Source organism: Xenopus tropicalis, chromosome 5 (genome assembly GCF_000004195.4).
Source record: "Xenopus tropicalis strain Nigerian chromosome 5, UCB_Xtro_10.0, whole genome shotgun sequence".
Classification (NCBI taxonomy): domain Eukaryota; kingdom Metazoa; phylum Chordata; class Amphibia; order Anura; family Pipidae; genus Xenopus; species Xenopus tropicalis.
The window spans coordinates 126,902,949-126,924,156 of record NC_030681.2 but is presented as its reverse complement, the minus strand read 5'-3'; the positions used below and the strand labels follow the sequence as shown (position 1 = coordinate 126,924,156).

General features: G+C 40.1%; 1 protein-coding gene across 3 annotated transcripts in view; it reads left to right on the top strand.

Annotated features, from left to right (window-relative positions):
* arhgef4 (Rho guanine nucleotide exchange factor 4) overlaps window positions 1-21,208 on the top strand; it is a 113,049-nt gene that overhangs the window by 34,263 nt on the left and 57,578 nt on the right. The window contains exons 1-4 of one of the 3 annotated variants that reach the window (XM_031902570.1): window positions 13,181-13,200; window positions 13,630-13,687; window positions 14,815-15,117; window positions 18,912-19,041. In XM_031902570.1, the coding sequence (XP_031758430.1) occupies window positions 13,196-13,200; window positions 13,630-13,687; window positions 14,815-15,117; window positions 18,912-19,041 (496 nt within the window). In that variant the 5' untranslated portion in view covers window positions 13,181-13,195. Of the gene's footprint in view, window positions 1-9,903; window positions 13,201-13,629; window positions 13,688-14,814; window positions 15,118-18,911; window positions 19,042-21,208 lie in introns of those variants that run through there. The other 2 variants (XM_004917799.4, XM_031902569.1) reach the window with 2 other exon arrangements.

Below are 21,208 nucleotides of genomic sequence, written 5' to 3'. Positions count from 1 at the left end.
AGAATTACTGAATACAAAAGATTAAGAATACAAAAGAGCCAAATAGATCAACATCAGTTTTATATGTGCATACAGTGACACTTCTTGTTCTGCTTTAGTGGCAGCATAATACATAATCAGGGTAATGTAATAAAAAATGCAAAGCTTCCTATTGGTCTACTGGCCTATAATAACCAGCAGGAAGCATTTACTTGTCATTTGTATGATTGGTTGCTATGGGTTACTACACCTGGGCAAATGTTGCACCTTTTTGTAGATTCCCCCACTTGTGATATAAATAGACACCACAAAACAACAAAGAACCTTGTATAAATAGAATCCATTCCCACGTCACAGCCGAGATGGGTGCATTCGATGAGAAAATGGGGAAAGGATTGAGACAAAGGCTAAAAAGATAGAGGAGGAGAGAAGGGGGTAAAAAAAACTGGTAAAAGTAAAGAACAAGAATAAAGGGAGGAATAGAAGCAGGAGAAAAAAGAAAGAAATGAAGCAGAGAGTGAGAGTGAAGAAGACCAACAATAAGGGGCCTATTTATTATGCTGTGTAAAACAAATTGCTGAAAAAACACAATTTTTTACACCACATAATAAATGTGGATCCCAGCTGTGCCTACAAAAATATTGGGAGATGCTTTTACTAACAATACATATTCAGGTACAGCAGGTACCTCATATCACGCAGGACCCAATTAATATTGGACGTCTTGTTGTGGGTGGGGCTAAAAAATCAGGGAATATGGTAAAGAATTCCCTGTTATGGTTGGGCCCTTTGGCACCTATGTATCTTGCTCGGGCCTATACATGCATTGTATTGATGACCTAATAAGAAATCACCTAGTAATACTTAATGCTTCCAAGTGTGTCTAACCTACTAACCTGTTGTCATAGTTCAGTGGGAATGTCTATGAGCAAGCAAGAAGAATATCAGTCACCTGGGGAGTCATGACAAAAATGAGTGGCCAATACATTAGTAGGATTTCTAGACAAAGGGCATAAGATACAGGAAATTCATTCCATCTGGGTGTTGGTAGCTCTTAAAAAGACCTAGGGCACTGGGATATACCTAGGCATGTGCATTGTGAACATATACATTAGGAAAACCTGGAACTACTGCCCCAATGGGTTGAGTCCATCAGTGCGGATAGGCATAGGCATGCCGGAAGTAATGCCACTCCAACTTTAACACAGATTGCCAAATTTGTGTTTGATTTGTGAAATCAGGGACTATTTTTCATTCATATTAGCACATTGTGCACAAGTAGGGGGTGCCTATAATCATACTGGAATTCTGGCAAAAATCCTGCATAGAGGGTAAAAACAATATTGGGACTTTCATCTAAAACCTGGACTTTTCATGATGCACTAAGCCTTTTTGCTTCTATTTACTTATTCCCCAAGTGCAAGTAGCCTCCTAAATACTGTGGCCACAGGTTTCATATACTGCATTTTAGTTTAGGTTTGATTAGACATAATCTTACATTATGGCATTATACAAACAGCCTGATTCTTTGTATTTATGATTTATAGATCTGCATTTCGCAGATGCTGTGGTTTTATGGAGGACCAAATGTAAGAGAATCAAGATATTGTTCTTCTTTTTCATAAAGAAGATTTTTCATCAGTCAGGGAAAGCAATGGAGGTGTCTTTGGGACATTTCATCATAACAGAGGTAGAAAGTATTTGCCTTATTTTCTAAACCAAGAGCAACAGAGTCCAAAGGTTTAAACCTTACTCTGAATACAGCACTTTTTGGGTTTAGAAGAGATAAATCAGATGGGGATGGGTGGGGGTCAGCTTGTGCTAGATTTCCCAAGAGCTGGAAGTTTGTGCCCCTTTGTGCTCTGCTGTTGTGCTGTTCTGTTATTGTAAACAAAGGCTCCTCAGGATTTTGGGGGTCACCAGAGGTCTTGGCAGTCATCATCCCACTATTCCAATGGTGCCCTGGAGATGGCTGATTGATGTCTGGGCCTGACTTTCAAAGGTAACTCCTGCTAGGACTGTGCCAGTATCTAGTTAACAAGAAAAGCATGGGAATTGCATGGACCCCTGTAGCTGCATCCCAGAAGGAGAAAAACCTATACCTTATAGCCCAATTATTATTGCATGTCTGATACAAATTTTAATATTATAAACTAGAAATTAAACTTCTGCATTACGTTGGAAATATACAAGGAGGCAGGTGTTCACCAACATCTCTTTGTAATTTTTGTGATGCATGCTTATTGGAAACCAGTGACATTTACTAATGGTATGAGAGGCCTCACCTAGAGCTCTTTGTATTATGAGTCTATTGGAATGCTAGCGCACAATGGAGCCCTGCACCTTACACCACCTTGAACCTTCTGTGCCCTTGCAACCTTCTATGCTCATTATGTTTTTGGTCAAGTCCATCATCATTCATATTACGTGAATATTAACATCTCTGTAGGTAATGATTCCTAATGTCTGTAAGCACTTTTGTTTGAAGGTATGAGTACAAAAAATTCCTATTTTTTCTAATTATAGAACTTTAGTTAACTTACGCGACTTTTTTGTCCTTTGCGTCAATTTCGTATTTGTTGCAACAACTACGAAAGTTTCGTTATTCATTCAAGCTTCTGTATCATGACTTTCCTTGGGCCAGGTTGGAGCTGCAGAGTGCCATTGAGCCCTATGGGAGACTTTCCTTGGGCCAGGTTGGAGCTGCAGAGTGCCATTGAGCCCTATGGGAGACTTTCCTTGGGCCGGGTTGGAGCTGCAGAGTGCCATTGAGCCCTATGGGAGACTTTCCTTGGGCCGGGTTGGAGCTGCAGAGTGCCATTGAGCCCTATGGGAGACTTTCCTTGGGCCAGGTTGGAGCTGCAGAGTGCCATTGAGCCCTATGGGAGACTTTCCTTGGGCCAGGTTGGAGCTGCAGAGTGCCATTGAGCCCTATGGGAGACTTTCCTTGGGCCGGGTTGGAGCTGCAGAGTGCCATTGAGCCCTATGCGAGACTTTCCTTGGGCCGGGTTGGAGCTGCAGAGTGCCATTGAGCCCTATGGGAGACTTTCCTTGGGCCGGGTTGGAGCTGCAGAGTGCCATTGAGCCCTATGGGAGACTTTCCTTGGGCCAGGTTGGAGCTGCAGAGTGCTATTGAGCCCTATGGGAGACTTTCCTTGGGCCGGGTTGGAGCTGCAGAGTGCCATTGAGCCCTATGGGAGACTTTCCTTGGGCCGGGTTGGAGCTGCAGAGTGCCATTGAGCCCTATGGGAGACTTTCCTTGGGCCGGGTTGGAGCTGCAGAGTGCCATTGAGCCCTATGGGAGACTTTCCTTGGGCCGGGTTGGAGCTGCAGAGTGCCATTGAGCCCTATGGGAGGATTCCAAAATCATGCACTGAAGGGTCAAAGTCAGAAAGGTTTTCAAGCAGTTTATGGTCGTTCGGATATGAAAATTTCCCAACTTTCGGATCGTACCACAATATTTTCGTACAACCATGATATGAATTTTCGCGCAAATAAGTCACATCAGAAATTATCGTTAAAGGAACAGTAACACCAAAAAATTAAAGTGTATAAAAATAATTAATATATTATGTACTATTGCCCTGCACTGGTAAAAGTTGTGTGTTTGCTTCATAAACACTACTGCAGTTTATATAAATACCCTGTTGTGTAGCCATGGGGGCAGCCATTTAAATTGAAAAAAGGAGAAAAGGCACAGGTTACTAAGCAGATAACAGATAAGCAGCAGATTCCCATTGTATTCTACACAGTTATCTGTTATCTTCTTATGTAACCTGTGCCTTTTCTCCTTTTTTCAATTTAAATGGCTGCCCCCATGGCTACACAACAGCTATTTCTATTAACTACAGTAGTCTTTCTGAAGCAAACACACAACTTTTACCAGTGCAGGGCAACAGTACATTATATTTTAATTATTTTAAAACATTTTTATTTTTTAGTGTTACTGTTCCTTTAATGATACAAATTTTTGCCAATCGTACTTAAAAACATCCTTTGATAAATCAGCCCCTATGTCTTAAAGTACATACATATAAGCAGTTATAAAGAATGCCCCGGAGGCCTCGAGATGTATTGAAACTTGTGTATTGTATGAACCAATGAGCAATCTGTCTTATATATGAGGATAACAGGAGCTCTATTAAAGCACTGGCCCAGCAGTCTTGTGCCTTTATATGGACATGGGCCTCCTTGCTCACTTCTAATACAATTATATTTTGTAAATTTTTTCATAAATATATATCTATATAGATATTTATATATAAAATAAGACAATGCTTGGCACGCTACACAAGTGTCGAGCTCCCTACGGTTTGAGTTTCATCAGAACAAAATCCTGTATTTTCTCCTACAGTGCAATTATAATTGACTTGATACGGTTCTCTCTCCAATGGCCTGTATCCCCGTCGTTGTGATCATTTGGCCTAAAGGTGGGCATATCGGGAAAAGATCTGTTCATCTGTTGAAGTTGACAAATGAGCAGGTCTTTCAGTGTGTGGCCAGCTGTATACCCTTCCCTGCCTTCTCTGTTTGTGAGGTGGGCCTAGTATCCACATTAGAGAACCGATGTATAAACCGATGTATAAACGGGTCAATGTTTTAAGGGGCTTTTGCAAAGGACACACATATGTGTATTCATATTCTATTTATTAAGGGACTCTTCAGAAACTAAAATTTGGATGATAACTCCATTAATTGCTTTAACGGATAAATGCCTAATATATAGTCAAATGAGAAAATAATAAGGAAGGGGGCAAGAACTACTGAAGAAATCAAGAGGCAGGTCAAAAGGCAAAGTCTCATAAAATTGGAGGGTAAATGTAGGGTAAAAGTGCAAAGTGCAAAAAACTGGGGCACACTAGCATGTTTTTCACACTTTGCACCGTAAGGGCAAGGGCAGACAAAGCATTAATCTGCTTCTCTCAGCCCTGTGCTTTTTTGCCTGGCTGAGAGAGGCCAAAGCGGATTTGCTCCCGTATTCTGCTCTGTGTGTGCGCATTAATTGTTGTGGCAACAGCCAGAGTGAGCGCACCCAGAGCAGTGCAGATTGGAGGTCGGAGGGAAAACATTTGCTTTTGCAAAGTGGATTTAGGCTTCCTCTGCCCTTGCGCTTACTCACCATGAGCACCTGGCACAGGACACAAAAGGACCTGTACTGAGTGAGGGGTGGGCTGGGTGAGGCACTGAGGCATCCACAATCCATAGCCCTACCCACCCCCTAACATTAACATCATTCAGATGCACAAGTGAGGGAGTGCTGGGTGCAAAGGAGACTTGTCCTTACCCTCTAACCTATGGCAGGCAGTAAGGTCAGGGCTGTCTTGCGCTTTGGCACTTTGCAACTTGTGCCAGAATTTAAGCTGACGAGAAGTACAGAACTCATCTATGCTCATCTGGGGCATTGATATATATAACCCCCTTATGTTTGCTTAGTGGTACATGAATAAGTAACATTATTTATTATATTTTCTGTCATATATATCTCATTAAAACAAATATTTAACTGTGACATTGTTTTATGTTAGCAAATATAAATATCATGTCATGTTTTGCAGCAATAACAGTAATAAAACTATCCTTAACAGCCTGTAGCAAAGCTGCCTGGGAAGAATGGGTCAAAATCCCTCCTAAATAGTGAGCAAAGCACAGGTATGGGACCTGTTATACAGAATGCTCAGTATCTGAGGTACCTGTCTTCCATAATTTTGATCTCCATACTTTATGTCATCTAAAAAATAATTTAAAGATTGCCTCCAATAAGAATTAATGATATCTTTGTTAGGAACATGTACATGGTACTGTTCTATAATTACAGAGAAAAGGGAAATCATTTTTACAATTGTAAATTATTTAATGAAAATATAGTCTATGGGAGATGGCCCATACTCACTCACCCAGTCTGTGGGTGATTAATGCATGAAACAATGAGGGAAATATGTATGTGTGGTTTCTCCTAAAGTAAGCAGTCAAAATTTGTAAAAATCAAGTTAATAACTAGATGCTGAAGTTTTACATTTGAGTTTTCGGGTTTTTGCATTTAATAAATATCGGATATTCGAGTTTTTGAACCGCAATTAAACTAGTTGGAGTTTTGGCACAAACAAAATGTTACAGTACTGGCTCATAGGATAACATATTGAAAGGTAATGAACTCTATATACATAGCCATGTTCACTTCAACACAATTCTTCTTTAAGCAGTTTGAGACTTTGTACAAAAAATCATGCTGTCTGAATGCTTTACAAATTAAGAAATACTCCTTTAATGGCTTACCTGGAAAAATGATTGCAAGGTTTTCCACTGCAAGATAATCTGTTTTAATAGACTGTATGGTACCATACCCTAGAATTTATAGCAAGCGCAGGAATTCATGTAGCGGAAATGACAAGATCAGATAAGGCACTTCTTTTATCCTACAGAAGCCAACTGTGGCAAATTACTCCACCCATGACAAATACTAGGCAACTACCAGGGGAGAGTTGTAGGTAAGTCTGCCAGGAGAGGGGCAGCTGCAAGTGACTGGTGGTGAAATGTCCAAGAAGCACGGTTGCTGCTCCCCTCCGTTTTCATCAAACATTCTTTCCCTAAAATTTTGTCCATTTATAAAAAAATACTTAGTTAATCCTATTTATTTACTGAAGGTATGTCATGTAGGCTTGTATGCACATTCGCAATACCATTAACAAAATAATTTACACTGTTATTGCAAGAAGCAGTTTCAGATGACTGGATATTTACACAAATAGTTTTGTTATACAAACATGGCTGGATTAGATGACTGAGTGGTGCTTTATCCCATAATACTACGGCAGTCAGAGCAATGTATGAAGTGTCATTCTGTGAGTGAGCCAACAACTTGTTTAGCTCTCAGTCACGTTATACTCGCATTTCTGGTTTTGCTTTTCAGTTTCTCAATTATATTTAAGGGAACGTTTGCTTTAGAAAATGGAGTGATCAATAATAACCAATTATGAACTTTAAATATAATAAGTGTTTTACATGAAAACAAGGATAGTCCTATGTTTAGTCAGAATTTATTTGCAGGTAGGTCTGTAAAGGTTCTCATTTATCCAGGTCATGGTATATCTGTAGTAATAAGTCATCCAACCGTTTTTCTTAATTCAAAATGAATTGAGAAAACACATTTTTTGGTGAAGCGAAACAGGACAGATTCCCTCATCACTAATGTTCATTTTGAGTCCACTGAATCTGGCACAAGGGGTTATGCGGCCCATTTGAAGTCAATGGGGCTGATTCATCAAAGTACGAGTTTGAATCCCAAAATGTGTAAAATTCGGATTAGATACGATAATTTCTGATGATCGGAAATGTCCCCGAAAATGCTTATGAAAAAAACATTTTAGCTACAATAATATCGTATTGGCGATCCGAAAGTCACAAAATTTTCGTATCCAAATGGTCATAAATAGCGGGAAAACCTTTCTGACTTTGATCCTTCTGTGAATGATTTTGGAAGCCTCCGATAGGGCTCAATGGCCCTCTGCAGCTCCAACCTGGCCCAAGGAAAGTCTCCCATAGGGCTCAATGGCACTCTGCAGCTCCAACCTGGCCCAAGGAAAGTCTCCCATAGGGCTCAATGGCACTCTGCAGCTCCAACCCGGCCCAAGGAAAGTCTCCCATAGGGCTCAATGGCACTCTGCAGCTCCAACCCGGCCCAAGGAAAGTCTCCCATAGGGCTCAATGGCACTCTGCAGCTCCAACCCGGCCCAAGGAAAGTCTCCCATAGGGCTCAATGGCACTCTGCAGCTCCAACCCGGCCCAAGGAAAGACTCCCATAGGGCTCAATGGCACTCTGCAGCTCCAACCCGGCCCAAGGAAAGTCTCCCATAGGGCTCAATGGCACTCTGCAGCTCCAACCCGGCCCAAGGAAAGTCTCCCATAGGGCTCAATGGCACTCTGCAGCTCCAACCCGACCCAAGGAAAGTCTCCCATAGGGCTCAATGGCACTCTGCAGCTCCAACCCGGCCCAAGGAAAGTCTCCCATAGGGCTCAATGGCACTCTGCAGCTCCACCCCGGCCCAAGGAAAGTCTCCCATAGGGCTCAATGGCACTCTGCAGCTCCAACCCGGCCCAAGGAAAGTCTCCCATAGGGCTCAATGGCACTCTGCAGCTCCAACCCGGCCCAAGGAAAGTCTCCCATAGGGCTCAATGGCACTCTGCAGCTCCAACCCGGCCCAAGGAAAGTCTCCCATAGGGCTCAATGGCACTCTGCAGCTCCAACCCGGCCCAAGGAAAGTCTCCCATAGGGCTCAATGGCACTCTGCAGCTCCAACCCGGCCCAAGGAAAGTCTCCCATAGGGCTCAATGGCACTCTGCAGCTCCAACCCGGCCCAAGGAAAGTCTCCCATAGGGCTCAATGGCACTCTGCAGCTCCAACCTGGCCCAAGGAAAGACTCCCATAGGGCTCAATGGCACTCTGCAGCTCCAACCCGGCCCAAGGAAAGTCTCCCATAGGGCTCAATGGCACTCTGCAGCTCCAACCCGGCCCAAGGAAAGTCTCCCATAGGGCTCAATGGCACTCTGCAGCTCCAACCCGACCCAAGGAAAGTCTCCCATAGGGCTCAATGGCACTCTGCAGCTCCAACCCGGCCCAAGGAAAGTCTCCCATAGGGCTCAATGGCACTCTGCAGCTCCACCCCGGCCCAAGGAAAGTCTCCCATAGGGCTCAATGGCACTCTGCAGCTCCAACCCGGCCCAAGGAAAGTCTCCCATAGGGCTCAATGGCACTCTACAGCTCCAACCCGGCCCAAGGAAAGTCTCCCATAGGGCTCAATGGCACTCTGCAGCTCCAACCTGGCCCAAGGAAAGTCACGATACCGAAGCTTGAATGAATCCGAAAGTTTTATACTCGGCGGTGACAATGATTTTGTCACACAAATTGTTGCACTTTTTGTCAAAGTACGAAAAAGTCGTGCAAATTGATGAAAGTTGCAAAAATATGCACAGTATGAAAACTTGGAAAAAATACGTTCTTTTTGTATTCGGAAGCGATAAATTAGCCCCTATGTGTGCAGAGGTGTGATGTTTCCCTTTTCCTTATAGGGAACCCATTTTTTATTATTTTTTTTTTCTGTTCTTTATTGTCAGTTGGATAAATCATGTTAGGGCTTTTTAAAAAATAGTGCAAAGTAGAGTGGAGAAACCTACTGTAGAGCTTCTACTTAATTTTTACTATCATTGTCAGAATCCCTGTGTCCTTTATGGAGGAGTCAAGACTGTACAAGATGCAGATCATTATGTTCTACACTACAAAGACAGGATGAGAGAAGATATATCTGAGTAGTCAGGTGATTAGAGCTTTTGCTAAGATCTGACAAGTTAGGATGATGTGTGAAAAAAGGAATTCCTTAAGTAAGGGCTGCCTCTTCTTATCGTAACAGCTTCAAAAAAGCTAGTGATTGAGGGAGAAAATGCAGGTATCCTGGCTAAGGAAAAAGTGCTGGCAGGCTAAATAACAGCTGGACTCCACTATTGCCTGCTGTAACACATACTAACCGTAGCTCATCAAAGTAGGAATGTTTCCTCTTTAATTTACTAGGGCTCATTCAATAGGGTGTTTATAACGTTTTACTCTTGGCACAAAGACTTAAATCTCCATTTCAGCTCTGAGAATGCCCCTCCAGAATGTGAAAGTGAAAACAAAGATGAATAGGCATTATGAAATGAGCCGAGGAAGTAGTGTAAAACTGAGACTGTAGACTTAGAAAGAGATTTCTGCCATGCTTAGGGACAGATTTGTCCAAGATCAAGTTTTTACTGCAAATTTTCTCAGCAAAAAATTGAATCTTGACTGTTTTTCGATTTCAAAGTTGGTCTGGGCACTAAAAAGAGATTTATACTGCCAGTATATGCTTTACAGATTTCCTTCACTTAATAATAATAAAAAAATTTTTTTTTTTACAGACCCCTGAGCCCAACGAAGACTCTAACACTAAATTAGGTTTCAACGAAGACCATTGGGAAGAACCATGCTTGCAAGAGGTGGGAACTTTCGGTCAGGAACAAGATGAAGATTATTTTGAAACTAGGTCAAATTTCAGTGACTGTCCATCAGAATTAAAAAGTGAAGTATTTGAAAGTATTTCAGACGCTGAGTCAGTTGCTAGTGAAGCGAATGGTGAACTAATCAGGAGATCTGATTGCCTTTTCCTGGAAAAAGAAGAACCTTTGTATTCATTGAATAACGATGACAACTGCCTTTCTTCCAACATCGTTGAGAGCAGTCATGAAGAATGCAGTAAAAATGCGCCGGCCGAGACTGCTTCTGAATCAAATGTTTTACACCACGCTTTAACATATGACCAAGAACATTTGGATATAATTAATGACAATGAGGTCACTCAACTAACGGATTTATTTAGCCCAGATTCAAAACAAATAGGTGTTAGCTCAAATATTATAGATATCAGTGGATCAGAAAGTAACAGATCCAGTCATAAGGATGTATTTCAATGCCAGGCAGGATTACAATTAACTGGAACATTAATATCTGCCAAACTACATGGAGAAATTGCAAATTCAAAATCAGAAAACTGCCTTAATTGTACAGAGTCAGAGAGATCCATTGGTACAGGTGTGTCCAGCCAAAGCTTGCCTAATATCAGTTTTGACATTTCTCATTATTCTGACGTCTCTAGCAAGCATGGAATTGCAAGTGCACTAACACAGAGTAGCCAGCAAACATGTTTAAAGACTTCATCTCTAGAGGAAATTAATCTCGACTGTTATTTAAATTCTGTATCTCAGGATGTGGGACTCTTGATACATACTGAGACAGAAAAACACATTTCCAAGGATATTGTTCATTTGCAAGATTCCTATCTTTCTTCTCAGCTATGTGAGGAGGAACATCTGTTATCACCTGCAGGACACAATGAATTTCAAAGCACTCTGTGTGTTTTAGCTGATGATAGAAAAGAAACTAAAGGTTGCATGCCAGAAATGGACATGAAGAATTCAAAAGAAAAGGTGGGTGGTATTTTATCTGATTCTTTTCAAGACATATTTAAAGGTTATTGGGAAGAGGACAGGCACTCACGATCCAGTGAATCTGAAGAAAAACAAAATATGACACTAGGCAGTATTAAAAACAGCAGCCTGTTAAGGAAACAGGTTAGCAGACAAGAGCCAATGAGTACTGGCCATTTTGAAGACTTTCAAGCTATTGGTGACTCCTCAAGTAGCCTACAAGACAGATCGCCTGTTATTGTACTATCTGCCCATCAGCCAAGAACACAAACAGCATGGAAGGAAATTGAGCAGAATACATATAAACATGAAAATGGCCATTCTTCACATTCAAACAGCGATGAAAATTTAAGTGGTAGCAGAGAGTCTTTAAACCAGGACCTAGTTTATAAAGCAAGATATTCAATGGGATGTGTGGAACAAGAAGAAGATGAGCAAAATGGCCCCACTTTCGTTGATATAAACAGGGAAACTCCTCTCTTTCAAAAAGACTCAGAAACAATATTTGTTCAAGAACATACAGAAGCCCATGGCAGGCACTTGTGGGACATATTGTTAGATAAAGAACAACACAATCCCTCTCAAATAAGTATTCAAACAGCTAAAATAAAGTCCCTGAAGCAAAAAAGTTATAAGGATCCAAACTACCATAGTAATGGTAATATGGAGGATTCTAATCTTGACCATGGTGACAGTGTCTTCTCTGCACAAAGACGATATCTCACAGCCCCACAAGATTCTGATGGAGATGAAAGTGACTTTGAAGTTTCATCCTCGGAAGAAAATAGAAATCATTGTCTGGCAACAGTTGAGGAGAGCAGAGACGGCATGTGTTATTACAGTACTATAAAGAAAATAGACACTATAGACACAGTGGATGATAATGAAAGCAACTGCAGCAGCTCTAACAGTGAAGGCACTGAAGGCAACATGGGATACAACTGGAAAAGTGAGATCAACAAAATAGAAGACATTAAAAGTGACGTAAAGGCATCAGAAAGCCAAAAAGACTCCAAAATAGCAGAATTAAAAGATTCCAGAACAGAAATAAAAGAGGAGCCTAACAATAAAATAAAACGGATGAATATAAAAAATAGCGACATTTTTAAAAAATATCTGTCGGTTAAAACACCTGTGCCAAATGGCTCACAACTCGCTGCTAAACCTACAGGGGAAACGTCGGACTTCTCTGATGAGGATTCATATGAAAGTAGCTTTCTATACAACAGGAGTATGAGGAAGGCATCAGGGTCCGGGAGAATTGATCTAGATAATTTTACCAGATTAAGATGTGGTGTTGCGCCATCAAATACCAATGATAAGTCAGACAATGGGCAAAGTCAGGGGTTCTCCAAACCCCCCACAGAAAACTGTGAAACGAAGAGTGAAAGAAACACCGAGAGTAAACGGTTAAAGGAAAGGTTGATGTGGGCGCATAAATCTTTCTCTAGTATGTTTGATTTTAAGAATAATGATAAAGATAGTGCCGCCCAGAGTTCAGAGGGCACCCCTAGAGAGGAGAAGAAAAAGTCTAGGCCACTTCAGTCATCCTGGAAAACACTCCGAAATTCCAAAAACAAAGATAAAGACTCATTTAAGAGGCTCAGCGTGTTGAATTTATCAGCACATATTATAAATACAAACATGCCAAGGGGGGCTTCAAAGGAAAATGGCAATGAACATCTACCCCCGATTCTTGATCCAATAAAACAACCCTCCTCTATGGAAATAAAGCCTTGTATGACTACTGATACAAACACAGAGTCAGATTTGGAACCTCTGGAAGCCAAGGAAAACCATAAAAAATGGAGCCTTGAAAATGATGATTCTTTACAAACTACTTGTGATGACTCAGCTTTTTTTTCACAATTTGACTCAAACGAATCACATTCGTTAAACAAACAGCCCTCTATTACAACTTTATTTAACCCATTCTCAAATTCTGAAATAAATCCCATGCCATGTCGACCAATGAGTCCAAAGCCTTTTAGCCAATGGCCCAGCTTTCAGCGTAGGGGCTTGCACAATTCCAGGATAAGTGCTACTTCGATGACCTCTCTAGCAAACAGTTCTACAGTGGATGGGTGCCCAGATTCCCCAGAGACAGCAGTAAAAACATGGGGAGGGTATTTAACAGACAGAAGTAGTCAGAAGGATGACAGCAGTGCCAGCAGCCAATCAAAGCCCAGCCTTAACACTGCTTCTTCTGTAATGGACATACTAAGAGATGAGGTGAGTACATGTGCGTTTTATTTCAGTGTGTTAATACTTGAATTAATTAATACATTTGGAAAAGTAAATAAGCACAATAGCAGGACCAGAACCCAGTTGCTGATAAGAGGGCTGTTAAACCTTGATTCTTAATTATTTACTGTATATTGATGGCACCATTTGCAGCAGTTGCAAAAGTACTAAAACCCAGCTGCTTTTCCCCAGTGAGTTCCAAAAATGAAATATTTACACAATTGTGTTGAAATCTAAATTCTCATGTTATTATTAACATGTATGTATTTTTTTGGAAGCTGCTGCATTTTGCATTGTTAAACATTTCAGTCCTTCCACCAGATGGCATATAAAGCCGCTGATGTTTTTGAGATAAAAAAAAGGAAACCTGTTATTGGGCAGTTATATTCCATCTTTTTATAATAACCCTTTGTTTAGAATGCAGTGGAAAGGAATGGCTACTTTAGAAGGAAACAATCATTTCTCCAAGCACCAGGTGACTGTTTATGTTTCTTGCCAAGTGACTACAGGCTCATTAGAATCTTTTCTTAGCACATTAATGAGTTTTTTCATTTAAAGGGGAACTCCAGCCAAACACAAATTTTTAAAGTCAACATAATTTCAAGCAACTTTGCAATATACATCAATTACAAAATATGGAGCCTTTTCATGATTTTTAATGTAATAATATGGTTTGGAACAGTTACCTAAGCCCCGCCCCCTGTTCCCCTGCTGATCTGACTGACTAATTTGAGTCTCAAATAAAATGTAACAGTAGTTGACTGTTCTCAGCCTCTATCCTCCAAATCCCACAGTTCCCTGCAGATGTGATGTTGATAAGTAAATAAACATCATAGTGCATTGTGGGTAATGTAGTTCCTGCATGCTGTCTGTAAGCTGTGAAGAAGTTGTTACAATTTGTAACATCAGTGTTTAAAGGAACAGTAACACCAAAAAATGAAAGTGTATAAAAGTAGTTACAATATAATGTACTGTTGCCCTGCATTGGTACAACTGGTGTGTTTGCCTCAGAAACACTACTATAGTTTATATAATAAGCTGCTGTGTAGCCATGGGGGCAGCAATTCAAGCTGGAAAAGAGAAAAGGCACAGGTTATATAGCAGATAACAGATAAATCCCCATTATATGGGGCTTATCTACTAGTTATCTGCTATGTAACCTGTGCCTTTTCTCCTTTTTTCCAGCTTGAATGGCTGCCCCCATGGCTACACAGCAGCTTATTTATATAGTAGCTTTTCTGTAGCAAAAACACCAGTTATTATTTAAAACATTATTAACATTATTATTTACTTTAAAACACTTAAATTTTTTGATGTTACTGTTCCTTTAAGTCTCTCCCCCCGCCAGTATTTTAAACGATACAGAAAGAGACAAACTGTTTTGCAGCTGAAATTTAGCATATAGACATGGTATTTATTCATACCTTTTAAAGGAACAGATTACAGTGTGGGGCACATTTTGGTTTGGAAGCCAGAGTTCCCCTTTAAGAAGCTACATATATATATATATATCTGTTTATGGCAAAAGTTTTTTGAGAAGGTTATGTTTTAGCTGCTTGCTCTGCAGAAGGGCAGATTTTCACTGAATGCCAATATAAACAGGATAGTAGACAACTTGTCCCATCATCGATACTAAAGATGCAAAGGGAAAGGAATGCTTTGCTTTACAAGAAGAGACCTACAGACCTGACGGCTTCTCAGTACCTGCCTATCAACACTGAAAGTAGAACACTGACACTGCCCCAGATGGCTTCCATGGGACACAAAAGGGATTCAGAACCAACAAGGCCTAAAGCTTTATTCAAGAGCCTGAGTTGTGATAACTTGTGGGTATATGAGAGGAACCAAGAGAGGAAACTAGACAAGTCTATAGATGCAGGAGATCTCATGAGGAACCAGTCAAAAGTAAGAAAGCCATCCATCCTGTGTTGCCTTTCTGCAAGACTCTCTATTCTTTACTTTGTGCTGGATGCTTCTTCTAATGAGTGCTTCCCCGAACTAAACTTTCTATTCTAACGCTTCTTGCTGATCTTGGACACTAACACACCCTTACCGCAATGTGCAGGTAGATCAAATAGGATTATACAATGTGTTCTCTGTGACAAAGGAAAATAAAACAAACCATTATGTCTGCCATTGAAGCCTGTTTTACAGTGGGTATTAGCCAAGCTAAATGCAACTGTTTTAGGCCTCTAGGCCATGAGAAAATCCCCCCACCCTAATTTTTTTGAATTTTGAATTAAACCATTATTGATTTAAACCAGTAAAACAATAGTGCCATGTCAAGTGAGTCATTGAAGTATATACATAAGGAAATCCTCAGGAAACATATGTCAAACATATAATAATATATGTTTATATAACAACAGCAGTAAAAAGTCAATATATCTACTCTATATTTTTATTTTTCTATCTATTTATACTTTTATGTTGTCTCCTTGCTAAATCCAAATACATTATAATTTGCATTTAAATAGTAGCACAATTATATTATTAAATCTGCCCACCCACCTTTTGATTGAAATCTAACATATTGTCAGTATTTCACCCCTTTGTTGTTCAAAACACTTAGCAAAAAATGTATAAAGCATTTAAATCATATGAGTAATATCAAAAAAACTACAAGCCACTTCAAATTACATTTGTCCTCTGCACTCCTTTATTATCAATATATATAGGACATTAAGACATTCCGTGCATGAAGCTACCAAGCAATGCCCTCCCCTTCTTTAAGCAAAACAGGGATTGTTTGTTTATATATTACAATATACTCCAAGCTGGCCAACTACATCACAGTCACCTCCGGTCTGGCCTGTCTTACACTCACTTTCATCTGATTCATTAAGAATTTTACTGCTCCGATATACATTTTACACAGGGACTGAGATTTACCAGCAACTTACTTGCTTTCAAGGTTAAACCTCCAAATGTTTGCCCCTTTATTGGCCCATTTGGATCACCTGACTCTAGCTAGGAATGATGGGAGCTACAATATGGAGCTGGCTGCTGCTCCTGTATAAACTATAGCAAAAAAGGGAAAGTTGTGCTCACCACTAAATTTTAAACCATTAGGTGGGAGTGCAATGAAGCTGTGACAACAAAATTCATACAGACAACAACAAGAGATCCTCTGCACCCATTATCAATATATAGAGGACATATTATTCTTCTTCTTTCTGGAATAGTTGGTTCCAGCTTAGTGAAACACTTTTGTGAATCCTTTCTCCGTGCAATCAATTTACATGAGGAACTAAGAATTCAGATGGGCAATAAAACCCCACTTAAAAGCACGGTGGCTACATATAAGCAGCCAGTGGCCTATTACTCATATGCGCTTAAATGGGAAAACGGCATCTTATGAACAAGATGAACTATGCAAGACTTTCCATAAGGTGGTGGTGGATTCCAGCTTTGCCGATAGCGGAGAATATAATGATGTAACCTGTGCAAATGGTCCAGCGTAATGTTGTGCTAAAAAAGATCCTAAAACACGTATTTAATAGAGTACGTGGTGTTAATTTGCTGTCAAACAGTAGTGACCATTTGCAAGAATACATTTACTTTTTAGCTTGAAGGGGAAATTCACCTTTAAATTAACTCTTAGTATGTTAGAAATGGAACTATTCTGAGTAGAATTTCAGCTGGTCTTCATTTAATATTCTGTATTTCTATTCAGGACTTCTACTATTCCCCTTCAATCCTAACTGCCCAACTGGTGCCTGGTCGCCAGGGTAACTGAGCTATAACAACCAGTTTGCGATTTAAATTCCAGGCTCGAAAGCTAAAGAATAAAACATGTATATATTTTTTTTAAATGAAGACACTGCAGATTGTCTTAGAATATTCCATTCTAAAATGTAATATTAAAGCATTCTTCCCCTTTAAGGATGGATTTTCAAATTAAGGTCTTGATTTCAAGTTTCACATAAATGTGAAACTTCCTTTGGTACAGTCCTGGGGCCTACTCTTTCCAAAGTTGGCTTGATTCTTGATTTTGCAAAAAAATACATGAACAAGGAGTATTACAAACTCTCCATGCCACATTACATAATATATTATATACTATTATAATCGAGTCTATAGGAAATGGCCTTACTGTAATTTGGAGCTTTCTGGATAATGGGTTTCTGGATAATGGATCCAATACATGTACTGTATAGAAAGGCCCAGATGCTGCCACAAAAATAATATCAGCAGGTAGAACAGAGAGCATTCATGGGACTTGAATTATGAGCAAAGGGAGATACGAGTAGGTAAAATAACTGAAAAAGAAGAAGCAGAAAAGGGAAAAAAGGAAGCAGTCAAAATAGATATAGATACAGTATAGATAAGGGAAAATAAGAGGAGGAAGTAAGTGACCAACACGTACAGAGCCTTCAGCACGGCCATAGGTTAGCAGAATGGCAGCATACGTAACACGCAGCGTTATGCGGTTATATATATATATAGTAAGGTATATAATAAGGTATATGATACATAACTAGAAACCATGACCTTTTCTAGAGACGTCACAGGGAACTGGTTCCCATTGTAGTTATAATAAACAAAGACAGGTATGTTTCTCGGCCGGAATCATATGTGTCATCATTTCCTTTCACTGCGGTGGGAGGTGAACCCTGGTGCTTACCTATTTCATGTTGCTGAGACATTTCCAGGGACACCTAAAAATGCTGTGTTGGCCTCAAGTTATGTACCCCAAATAAGTCTTACTGTCCTTTACCTGACTGCAGTGCTTCTGTAAGCCATTTATACCTGCACAAACCGCACATTTCCTTGGATGTCCCTTTCAGACACTTCTGAGTTTGATATCAGTTCAGGTGCAAGTGGAACGGCTACAGTGAAACCAAAGTTCTGCAATGTGTGGATTCTATAGGGATATCATCAGTTATATAGTACTGAAGTGACTTAAAAGCTCTCTCGCATTTTCAGTTACTATGAGCAGGATTAAATAATAATTTTGCATCCAAATATTAAGGTTCATTAGTAGTATTAAAAAAAAGGGTTAAGAGGAATATTATATAGTGGGGGCAGGGGCGTATTTAGGTCCAGTGCTGCCCTAGGCACCAGACCTAAATACGCCCGCATGTTGTGCCTGTGACATCACTTCCCCAAACCCCCCCCCAAAAAAAATATATATAGGCAAACAAGGGCCACCCCAAAACCTACCGCCCTAGGCACAGGCCTTTGGGTGCCTTATTATAAATATGCCCCTGACTGGGGGAGGGGTTAAAAAATTGGATCCCCCAGCCGGTCCAGACTGAAATTTAAAATAGGCCCTGGCTTTTCAAGTACAGAGAGGCCCAATAAATAGTGAGTGTCTATGGCATCTTACGCCAGTCCAGGCATGAACTCCTCTCAAGTCAAAGCAAAACTGAAGATTAATAACACACGGTGGGAACTGTGTAACTCATATTATTGCTACTTTTGTATTATTGCTACTTTTGTATTTTTGTATTTGCCAGGTCAGGGTTGTCCCCCAATAATTAACCCTTTAAGATATAAAACACCATTCTTTGTGTACAATGTGCATGAAAACTTCTTATTAAATGTGACTCTGTGTGACAAACATTAATCAGAAACCCTTCTTTTAATATATCTAGTCTTTTAACCCACTTCCATATTTCTCTTTTTCTCCTATAAAAATCTCACGTAGTATAGGTATAGCTGCAATTATCATTCATGGGTGTGTTCTTCCATAGGCTTCTATGAGTGTCTCTATTGGGCCTCCAGAAATATTCCGAAGTTTCCCAATGAAGGTGCACTCGTTTTCGCGGAGCACACCGAGCAGGCTTGATCTTGTGGGCTGTGTGAGGCGCACCTCTCTCTCAGGTTTGTATGGGTGAATTTTATTGTTTTGGTTACATGGAGTCAATTAATGAGTGTGTGAACCGGTACTATACTCTGAGCCCTGGTCTTTCCCTTTCTAAGGCCAGAAATTGTATTTTTTTTTTTGTAATCTGTAAGATGAGCATTTATAAGAGTTGTAGCACAGGCAGATTTTGATTAAGTTAGTAGCTTTGGTGGCCCGTAAGGCCAATAGTACACATGGAATAGTACTGCTAGGTATTGTTTCATATACGCGTCCTTAAAGGGGAAGTTCACTGTTAAATTCATTTTTAGTGTGAAGTAGACCAGTGACTTGCAGGTAACATGTTGCTCCCCAACCCCTTGGATGTTGCTCCCAGTGGCCTCAATGCAGGTGCTTATTTTTTCATTCCTGACTTGAAGGCAAGTTTTGGTTGTATACAAACCAGCTGTACTGCCAAACTGTAGCCTCCTGTAGGCAGCCAGTCCACATAGAGGCTACCAAATAGCCCTCCACAGCCCTCTTTTGGCACCTCCAGGTACATTTGTCATGCTTTTGTTGCTCCCCAACTCTTTTTGTATTTGAATGTGGCTAATGGGTAAAAAAAAGGTTGGGGATCCCTGATGTAGATGCTGATATTCTGAGACAATTTGCAATTAGTCTTCATTTTTTATTTTTTTGTGGTTATTTTGTTCAGCAGGTCTCCAGTTCAGAATTCCAGCAGCTCTCTGGTTGCTAGGGTCTGTTTTTCCCTAGCAATCAGGCAGTAGTTTGAATGAGAGAGTGCAAGATGAATTGGAGGGGGTCAAAATAAATAGGAAAATAAGTACATTAAGATTAACAATAACATTGTTAACAACAGTAGTTTTTTTTTTTTTTCGCTTCCGGGGGTTAGTGACCCCCATTTGAAAGCTTGAAAGAGGCAGACGAGGAATGTAAATAATTAAAAAAAAATCTATAAAATATATATAATGCAGACCAATTGAAACATTGCTAGGAATAGCACTTTTTATAATATACTTAAAGTTAACTTTTAGGTAAACCACCTCTTTAATCAATGACATTGTGCAAGTATTGGACCTCTATGTTCTGGGGGTGTTATACATACACTGATTGCCTGTAACTATAATGTGAGACAAGACAGTTCTTGGTATTTGTTGGTGAGACAAAACATGACTACAAAATACACTGTGCCATTAGCCTAGTAACTGCACATAATCGAGTCAGGCAACGTATAGAAAAAAACTCTGGGGAAATTCTTCTCTAACCTCTCTGAATAATGACTTCCATACACTAATGCACGTATATTGGGTGGTGGGATTATTTTAAGCAGAATTAGGTGTCAAACTGTCATTTTACTTTTTGTTCATGTAGAACAAAATATATTAACTTTAGAATTTTTATCTTATTTGTGCCTGGGAGTTTGTATTCCGCCCATTCCCAGCTGTGACTGCTCTTTAATTCAATCACGTTCTTATAAAAGGCAGCTGCTGGAAATCAAGCTACTGATGTCCCAAGGAAGCTCCTCTAATGACAGATTGTTAGAATTAGGTTGCAAAGCAGATTGATTTACCCCCGCAGTATATTCAGGGAGCTGCAGCCAACAGATGTGAAGGCATCAGTACAGCTTTGTTATTTAAATCCTGAGCAACCTGCTGTAGGGCTGTAGCCACGGCTGGAAAATACCTTGTATAAACCCCTTAAAGCCAAGGCTATGGGTATGTGGGTAACGTGGGCACTGCACATTGGAGCTTGCAATCAAAAACTACATATTTAAATTTCTGCAAATCTGACTATTCTTTGTTTCTGTTTGGTCAATTCTCCCTTAAAAATGACCCCAAGTTTTAGTTTTGAGCCAAATGTCTTATTTCTTGTTTGGTTGCAAGGAATTCTCCCTTCTTACTGGTCTGCTTTCTACATGTCACTGCTCTTTCGAGATTTCTCCTACTATAATCTCAAGGGACATTTCTGTGTCATCTGTAAAGCTTTGCCAATAATATATCCCAAAAGCAATATTTGGATTGCCCTTGGATAATGCCACGTACAGAATTCTATCATCTCATAGGAAGCTTTAGACGCAAATACATCTCGTACCTTCACTGGAAAATCCAAAGCAACGTAGTTAAAAGATTTAGCCACCCAGGGGGAGAAATTTTTATGCACATTTTTAATTTGCCATATAGGCACCGA